The sequence below is a fragment of the Daucus carota genome, chromosome 1 (genome assembly GCF_001625215.2).
Source record: "Daucus carota subsp. sativus chromosome 1, DH1 v3.0, whole genome shotgun sequence".
NCBI classification, from domain to species: domain Eukaryota; kingdom Viridiplantae; phylum Streptophyta; class Magnoliopsida; order Apiales; family Apiaceae; genus Daucus; species Daucus carota.
In genome coordinates, this window is record NC_030381.2 from 13,796,967 (window position 1) to 13,807,051 (window position 10,085).

General features: G+C 37.0%; 1 protein-coding gene across 1 annotated transcript; it reads left to right on the plus strand.

Annotated features, from left to right (window-relative positions):
• The first annotated feature begins 1,073 nt into the window (after nucleotides 1-1,073).
• LOC135152161 (uncharacterized) lies at nucleotides 1,074-5,323 on the plus strand. The gene is made up of 2 exons (XM_064092004.1): nucleotides 1,074-2,409; nucleotides 5,319-5,323. The coding sequence occupies exons 1-2, from the start codon at nucleotides 1,557-1,559 to the stop codon at nucleotides 5,321-5,323; spliced, it is 858 nt and encodes a 285-aa protein (XP_063948074.1). The 5' UTR covers nucleotides 1,074-1,556.
• The last annotated feature ends 4,762 nt before the right edge of the window (nucleotides 5,324-10,085 follow it).

Consider the following 10,085-nt stretch of genomic DNA (forward strand, 5'->3'; position numbering starts at 1 on the left):
TCAGCATGTATATGATATATGCTTCTGAAACTGCATATGATGCAGTAGTGGCAGAAGGTAACAGATATGATCTGTTGTTCCGAAATTGATGATTTTTGTATAGCACTTGTATTCAGGAATCAAAAATTTCCGAGCTGACCTGGCAGCTCGACCCCAGCCGGGGGCTGCCGCCCCGGACCCCGCCCGGTGGCTGCCGCCCCCGGACCCCCGCCCGGTGGCTGCCGCCCCCGGACCCCCGCCCAGGGGCTGCCGCCCCCGGACCCCCGCTTTGTATGGTTATGTGTTCTTGTTTGTTTACTTGAGCATGGTGCTGGTTATGGCCTTAAGGACCCCTAGTTTAATGTTTTTGGTTTTGGTTGTATAAATACGACTTGCATGTCGTGATATTCATTCTTGTAATTTTAATCTCGAATGTAACTCGAGTTTTCTCATGTAAGTACATTAGAATAGGTTGTATTCAATTATTCATTGTAATGTACTTGAAGATTGAAGGATGATCCACAAGGAGGGGCAATCAAGGAGCATGAAGACTTGTAATAGTTATACATCTTCACCATAGATTGACCTAGATTCTTTCATTAGCTTGAAAGAATCATATAGGATAAAGGCCATAACCATGCACGTTTACATACTGCACTTTACATATATGATGCATGAGATGATGATATGTATGCGTAGTTATAGAGATGCATGCTTAATTAGATTAAGATGTATGTATTCGATACGACACCCATGCCATGCTTGTTTAAACAAGATAAAATCTGTAACGACTCAAGATTTTAAAAAGGAATACAACGATCATGAGATTCTCGTGTTTATGAAACACGGAATTAATTATGGATTTTCGATATTCAATGAGAGGAAGATTCCGTCGGATTTGGGGTTTTTAAGTATAGCCGTTGTGCCAACACCTCAGGTCGGGTTTTCAACCAATCAAAGAGTATTGATTTGAAATATTTGATTCAAGGAAAAATTGAGGATCTCTTTATGACAGGATCATGGTCGTTTTAATAAAATCCCTAATTAAAATATTAAGTTAATCAGATGCCTTCCAATGATTAATACTCGTCAAGATCTAGATTGAAAGAAGTAGGTTTGCCAAAGCAAAGTGCTTTAATCAATCATGGGAAGACGTGATAAGTAAATGTACTTAGTTATTGAATTATTGGGTCTAACTTAACTAAACCATCACAATAGGATTGTGGGTTTAGAGGCATGGAGTTTGGTGAGATTTATTACATAAATATGTGCAAAGGGTTGCTCCACCAAACTATCCAAGAGTTATATTTGATATAATTGACAAATGTTGTCTACCTAAATAGTCATGTTTTGAGAGTATTAGCCCACGCTAACTTAAAACATGGATGAAATATGGATCTTGGCTCACTAGAAAGATTTGCAGAAATGCTTTCCGAATTAATAGTTAGGGCTATTGATTTGAACAAAATAGTGGGAGATATATATTTTGAATATATATTTATAATCACTTGAACATAATTTAATAAACATCTGTAGACTAATTTATCTTATGCATTTGAAAATATTGTAGATATCCAATGGCAAATAATTCAAACAACTTCTTTGTACGATCAGTCCTTGAGAAGGACAAGCTGACAGGAACCAACTTCCTTGACTGGCAAAGGAATTTGAGGATTGTCCTCAAACAAGAGCGCAAGCTCTATGTCATAGATATTCCTCGCCCTACACCTCTCGCTGAAGGATCAACCCGTGCTCAGCATACTGCTTATCAGAAGCATATCGATGATGACACGGATGTTCAATGTCTCATGTTAGCGACCATGAGTGCTGAACTTCAGAAACAACATGAGAATATGGATTCTTATGATATGATTGAGCACCTTAAGCGTATGTTTGAGGGACAGGCTCGTCAGGAGAGGTTTGATACTTTCAAATCTTTGAATGCTTGTAAGCAGGGTGAACGTGATCCGGTAGGACCGCATGTTCTGAAGATGATAGGGTATATTGATTATCTTGAAAAATTGGGTGCCCCGATTGGTCCTGAGCACCAAATTGATCTGATCTTGCAATCTCTAAACAATAACTATTCTCAGTTTGTAATGAATTACAATATGAATGAGATAAACAAGAACCCCGCCGAATTGTTGGCAATGTTGAAAACTGCTGAAACCAACATTCAGAAGGCGTCCCCTACTCCCATATTGATGGTGAATAAGGGGAAGGCCAAAGGAAAGGGTAAATGGAAAGGCAAGAAGAAGATGGGATCTAATTCTAATGCCAATCCGAAACCTGGTCCAACTAAGGCCTTGAAGCCAAAAGGTGGTGTTCAGAAGGAGGGTGATTGTCACTATTGCAAGAAACCAGGTCATTGGAAGAGGAACTGTCATGCTTATTTGGAGGATCTGAAGAAGAAGAAGGCTGCTGCCGCTTCTGATTCAGGTATTTATGTTATAGAAGTCAATTTGTCTACTTCAACATCTTGGGTATTAGATACTGGATGTGGTTCTCACATTTGTATGAATGTGCAGGAGCTACAGGGAAGTAGGACGTTGGCAAAGGGAGAAGTCGACCTACGAGTTGGCAATGGAGCAAAAGTTGCTGCTATAGCTGTAGGGACTTATCATTTATCGTTGCCCACTGGGCTTATTTTAGAACTTGAGAATTGTTTTTACGTGCCTGCAATTTGCAGAAACATTATTTCAGTTTCTTGTTTGGACAAGAAAGGTTTTGCTTTTTCAATTCAGAACAATAGTTGTTCCTTTTCTTTGAATAATGTTACCTATGGGGTTGCACGTTTATTTAACGGTTTATATGTTCTTGACTTGGATACTCCCATCTATAATGTGAATAATAAACGACTTAAAACTGATGACTCAAATAAAACATACCTCTGGCACTGTCGTTTAGGCCATATAAATGAGAAGCGCATTTCCAAGTTACATAAGGATGGATACTTGGATAAGTTTGATTTTGAATCATACGAAGCATGCGAACCATGTCTCATTGGAAAAATGACTAAAGCACCTTTCACAGGACAAGGTGAGAGGGCCACTGAGAGATTGGAACTAATACATAGTGATGTATGTGGTCCAATGCGAACTATGGCAAGAGGTGGCTTTTACTACTTCATAACATTTACTGATGATTTCAGTAGATATGGATATGTGTATCTTATGAAGAATAAATCCGATTCTTTTGAAAAGTTCAAAGAGTACAAAGCTGAAGTAGAAAAGCAAACTACCAAAAGTATTAAGACTCTACGATCAGATCGTGGAGGTGAATACTTAAGCCAAGAATTTAAGAATTTCTTAAAAGAGTGTGGTATTGTATCACAACTTACTCCTCCTGGAACACCACAATGGAATGGAGTTTCCGAGAGGAGAAATCGTACCTTGTTGGACATGGTGCGATCAATGATGAGTCATGCAGATCTTCCAATTAGTTTTTGGGGCTATGCCCTAGAGACGGCTGCCTATACACTTAACCGAGTTCCTACTAAAACGGTCCAGAACACTCCATATGAGATATGGACTGAGAAACGTCATAGCATGTCATTTATGAAAATTTGGGGATGTGAGGCGTTTGTGAAACGTCAAAATTCTGACAAGCTAGGACCTAAGTCTGATAAATGTAATTTTGTGGGATACCCAATTGAAACAAGAGGTTATTCATTCTATAATCCTTCTGAGAACAAAGTGTTTGTTGCTCGAACCGCTGTGTTCCTTGAAAGAGAGATGCTTTCTAAGAAAAACAGTGGGAGGATAATAGATCTCGATGAAGTTCGAGAACCACATGATAACATTGAACCAGAGCAGGAACCTGAGCAGGATGTACATCAAAATATTGAGAGTAATCCTGTTCCGGAAACACAGGTTGTTCGTAGATCTAGTAGGGTTCGCCATGAGCCAGAGAGATATTATGGTTTTCTCTTGACTCAAACTGGTGATGTGATGCTTATGGATAATGATGAGCCTCTAACCTACAAAGATGCTAAGAACACTCCAGATTCCAAGAGATGGCTTGATGCCATGAAATCTGAGATGGATTCCATGTATGAAAACCAAGTATGGACTTTGGTTGATTTACCCGAGGGAGTTAAACCTATTGAGTGTAAATGGGTTTTCAAAAAGAAAACCGACATGGATGGAAATGTTCAGACCTATAAGGCACGACTAGTTGCAAAAGGTTTTAGACAGATTCATGGTATTGACTATGATGAAACCTTCTCACCAGTTGCTATGGTCAAATCCATCAGGATTTTGCTTGCAATAGCTGCTTACTATGACTACGAAATCTGGCAGATGGATGTCAAAACCGCCTTCTTGAATGGAAGCCTAGAAGAGGATGTGTATATGACACAACCTGAAGGTTTTGTCAATCCGAGATTTCCCAAAATGGTTTGTAAGTTGCGACGATCTATATACGGATTGAAGCAAGCCTCAAGGAGATGGAATATTCGTTTTGATGAAACAGTCAAAGAGTTTGGCTTCATTCAAAATGAAGATGAGCCTTGTGTTTACAAGAAAGTGAGTGGGAGCCATGTGGCATTCCTAGTGCTATATGTGGATGACATATTACTAATGGGGAATGACATACCTTCTTTACAAGCTGTTAAGACTTGGTTGAGCAAAAATTTCTCGATGAAAGACTTGGGCGATGCGACCTATATATTAGGGATCAGGATCTATAGAGATAGATCAAGAAGACTAATCGGCCTAAGTCAGAGTACATACATTGATAAGGTATTGCATCGATTTGGGATGCAAGAGGCAAAAAGGGGATATGTCCCAATGTCTCACGGGATATTGATCTCGAAAGAAAACAGTCCGAAATCATTGGATCATAAGGACCGTATGAGCAAAGTTCCATATGCTTCGGCAATTGGTTCCATAATGTATGCAATGATATGTACTCGTCCTGATGTCTCGTATGCCTTGAGCATGACGAGTAGATACCAGTCTAATCCAGGTGAAGGTCACTGGACGGCAGTCAAGAATATTCTTAAGTACCTAAAGAGGACTAAAGATCAATTCTTGGTATATGGAGGAGAAGAGAAACTAGTTGTAAAAGGTTACACAGATGCTAGTTTCCAAACAGACAAAGATGATTCGATCTCTCAGTCTGGCTTTGTATTTTGTCTAAATGGAGGTGCTGTTAGTTGGAAAAGTTCAAAGCAAGAGACGGTTGCCGATTCTACAATGGAGGCTGAGTATATAGCTGCTTGTGAAGCAGCCAAGGAAGCTGTTTGGATCAGGAAATTTCTTACAGGACTTGATGTGGTTCCTTCAGTATCAGATCCGATAGATTTGTACTGTGACAATAATGGAGCCATTTCACAGGCTAAGGAACCCCGATCTCATTCCCGCACTAAGCATATACTCAGACGATACCACCTACTCCGAGAGATTAACACTCGAGGGGATATACATATATGTAAAGTGCATACAGATGATAACATTGCAGATCCACTGACCAAGGCTTTGTCGCAGCAGAAGCACGAAGGTCATACTAGTTCCATGGGTATTAGATACATCAGAGATTGGCTCTAGTACAAGTGGGAGATTGTTAGTATTGGTGTCCTAGAGACAATACTATTGTGTTCTATCGTAGACATTTATGGATTATGTTATATTGATTATGGAATAAATATTTATTGTGTCTTTATTTACTGCGTAATAAATTGAAAGCATAATAAATGTCCTTGGAATATTATATGTAATTCTATATCTCTAAGTACGTGACTTAGAAATGAGATTATGAGAATGATATCAATATTCCTAAATGTCCCTAGTCGAGTATCATTGTTAAGGGACAATAATGATGCATTAAGACTAGTATGTTTGTTGACTGATGATCACATCTCATTGATCATAGGTATAGTGATGCTAAAGTCAAGAACATAAGTGCATGTATCGACACATGGCACTGGAATGACCCACCGTGAGATTTTACATGTTAATAAGTGTCATTAGAAATTCTCACTGTGATAATGATGTAATGATCCTCTGACTTGATATCATTATATTTCTATATGAGAATTAATATACTTTGGTTGCACTAAAAGTTACCTTTGACCGGGTAATGATGAAATGTACATTGGGTATATTATGAATCGTATGAGAAATATGAATGATCTAGAAAGGATTTAACCCTCCTATTTTAGGAGTGATATTATTGGCCTCTTGATTGAGTGAGACTATAAAATGCATGGCCGTGCTCAAATATTGATTTGTTTAATAGTCTACTCATTGATCAAGGAAATTCGGATTAGACGATGAAGAGGATGACACAATACATGCCTTGAGTCTGATCTATAATATAAGGTTAAAGGGATTATATTACATTGCACATTATTCACAAAAGGTTTAATTGAATCACCAATTATTATTATTACTTGGGTAGCAATGATGTATTACTAGATGCCGCTCATTGTTTATAATTTTATTATTGGATATTAAAATTATTGCCAGCGTAATAATAACCTAAAGGGTCACACACTTTGAACGTTTAAAGGAGTTTTAATTTAAATTCTGAATTTAAATTAAATGATTAAGTTCGAAATAAATTATTTCATTGAGCCAGTCTTAATTAAGTAATTAGAATTTCGAATTTAATATTAAAACCAAAATCGGATTAGGTTTGGAGAAGCCCAAATCCGATTAGGGTTTGGCCCATCTATCTCTCTTCCCTATAAATACATAATGATGTATTGTTTTAGGGTTAAGTAACATAAAATTCGTTTTATTATAAAACCCTAGCAGCTCTACATCAAGAGAGGCTAGAGAGAGAGAGAGAGGGGCTGCATTCGGCTAGTACCGGCTCCGGTGATCTTTGGCGATCAGACGTTCGTGTGGACTGCTTAGAGACGCGATCCTTAGACGAGGGCTGCGTGGTGATTGCTTGTTCCGGACCTCCATCTTTCGCTAACGTAAAGCTTCAACAAGGTATTATTTCGTATCTCCATGATCAGCCGTTCTTTATAGATGGATCCTCGGGTTAGGGTTTCGGATTTTTTTTTAATTTTACGTCGATTATCCGCTGCGTTTGTTGCCCCGAAACCCAACAGAAACAACTTGTAGCTTCATTCCAGACTCGTTTGAAGTTGAAAACAACTTGTAGTTTCATTTTTGGTTGTTTGAAATTGGAATCAACTTGTAGTTTCATTCTTGACTCGTTTGAGCTTGAAAACAACTTGTAGCTTTATTATTGACTAGATTGAAGTTGGAAACAACTTGTAGCTTCATTCGAGACTCGTTTGAAACGGAAAATTAGTTGTAGCTTCATTTTCGGTTGTTTTAAATTGGAATTAACTTGTAGTTTCATTTTTGACTCGATTGAGCTTGAAAACAACTTGTAGCTTTATGATTGACTAGATTGAAGTTGGAAACAACTTGTAGCTTCATTCCAGACTCGTTTGAAGTTGAAAACAACTTGTAGCTTCATTTCCGGTTGTTTGAAATTGGAATCAACTTGTAGTTTCAATCTTGACCCGTTTCAGCTTGAAAACAACTTGTAGCTTTATTATTGACTAGATTGAAGTTGGAAACAACTTGTAGTTCATTCTAGACTCGTTTGAAACGGAAAATTATGTGTAGCTTAATTTTCGTTGTTTGAAATTGGAACAACTTGTAGTTTCATTCGTGACTCGTTGAGCTTGAAACAATTTGTAGCTTTATTATTGACTAGATTGAAGTTGGAAACAACTTGTAGCTTCATTCCAGACTCGTTTGAAGTTGAAAACAACTTGTAGTTTCATTTTTGGTTGTTGGAAATTGGAATCAACTTGTATTTTCATTCTTGACTCGTTTGAGCTTGAAATCAACTTGGAGCTTTATTATTGACTAGATTGAATTGGAAACAACTTGTAGCTTCATTCCAGACTCGTTTGAAGTGAAAACAACTTGTAGTTTCATTTTGGTTGTTTGAAATTGGAATCAACTTGTAGTTTCATTCTTGACTCGTTTGAGCTGAAAACAACTTGTAGCTTTATTATTGACTAAGTGTGAAGTTGGAAACAACTTGTAGCTTCATTCGAGACTCGTTTGAAACGGAAAATTAGTTGTAGCTTCATTTTCGGTTGTTTTAAATTGGAATTAAACTTGTAGTTTCATTTTTGACTCGATTGAGCTTGAAAACAACTTGTGCTTTAATTGACTAGATTGAAGTGGAAACAACTTGTAGCTTCATTCCAGACCGTTTGAAGTTGAAAACAACTGGTAGCTTCATTTCGGTTGTTTGAAATTGGAATCAACTGTAGTTTCAATCTGACCCGTTTCAGCTTGAAAACAACTTGTAGCTTTATTATTGACTAGATTGAAGTTGGAAACAACTTGTAGCTTCATTCTAACTCGTTTGAAACGGAAAATTACTTGTAGCTTCATTTTCGGTTGTTTGAATTGGAATTAACTTGTATTTTTCATTTTGACTCGTTTGAGCTTGAAATCAACTTGTAGCTTTATTATTGACTAGATTGAAGTGGAAACAACTTGTAGCTTCATTCCAGACCGTTTTAAGTTGAAAACAACTTTAGTTTCATTTTTGGTTGTTTGAAATTGGAATCAACTGTAGTTTCATTCTTGACTCGTTTGGCTTCAAAACAACTTGTAGCTTTATTATTGACTAGATGAAGTTGGAAACAACTTGTAGCTTCATTCCAGACTCGTTTGAAACTGAAAAATTACTTGTAGCTCATTTTCGGTTGTTTGAATTGGAATCAACTTGTAGTTTCATCTCTGACTCGTTTGTGCACGAAAACAATTTTTAGCTTCATTAGACTAGATTGAACAACTTGTAGCTTCATTTTTGGTTGTTTGAAATTCGAATCAACTTGTACTTCATTCTTGACTCGTTTGAGCCCGAAAAAAACTTTTAGCTTTCATTATTGACTAAGGTTGAAGTTGGAACAAGTTGTAGTTTTCCAAACACGTTTGAAATTGAAAACAACATGTAGTTTCATTCTTGACTCGTTTGAGCTTGAATCAATTGTAGCTTTATTATTGACTAGATTGAAGTTGGAAACAACTTGTAGCTTCATTCAGACTCTGTTGAAGTTGAAAACAACTTGTAGTTTCATTTTTGGTTGTTTTAAATTGGAATCAACTTGTAGTTTCATTCTTGACTCGTTTGAGCTTGAAATCAACTTGGAGCTTTATTATTGACTAGATTGAAGTTGGAAACAACTTGGTAGCTTCATTCAGACTCGTTTGAAGTTGAAAACAACTTGTAGTTTCATTTTGGTTGTTTGAAATTGGAATCAACTTGTAGTTTCATCTTGACTCGTTTGAGCTTGAAAACAACTTGTAGCTTTATATTGAGCTAGATTGAAGTTGGAAACAACTTGAGCTTCATTCGAGACTCGTTTGAAACGGAAAATTAGTTGTAGCTTCATTTTCGGTTGTTTGTTAAATTGGAATTAACTTGTAGTTTTTTTTGACTCGATTGAGCTTGAAAACAACTTGTAGCTTTATGATTGACTAGATGAAGTTGGAAACAACTTGTAGCTTCATTCCAGACTCGTTTGAAGTTGAAAACAACTTGTAGCTTCATTTCGGTTGTTTGAAATTGGAATCAACTTGTAGTTTCAATCTTGACCCGTTTCAGCTGAGAAACAACTTGTAGCTTTATTATTGACTAGATTGAAGTTGGAAACAACTTGTAGCTTCATTCTAGACTCGTTTTGAAACGGAAAATTACTTGTAGCTTCATTTCGGTTGTTTGAAATTGGAATCAACTTGTAGTTTTTCATCTGACTCGTTTGAGCTGAAATCAACTTGTAGCTTATTATGACTAGATTGAAGATGGAAACAACTTGTAGCTTCATTCCAGACTCGTTTTAAGTTGAAAACAACTGTAGTTTCATTTTGGTTGTTTGAAATTGGAATCAACTTGTAGTTTCATTCTTGACTCGTTTGAGCTCAAAACAACTTGTAGCTTTATTATTGACTAGATTGAAGTTGGAAACAACTTGTAGCTTCATTCCAGACTCGTTTGAAACTGAAAATTACTTGTAGCTTCATTTTCGGTTGTTTGAAATTGGAATCAACTTGTGTTTCATTCTTGACTCGTTTGTCACGGAAACCAATTTTAGCTTCATTATTGACTAGATT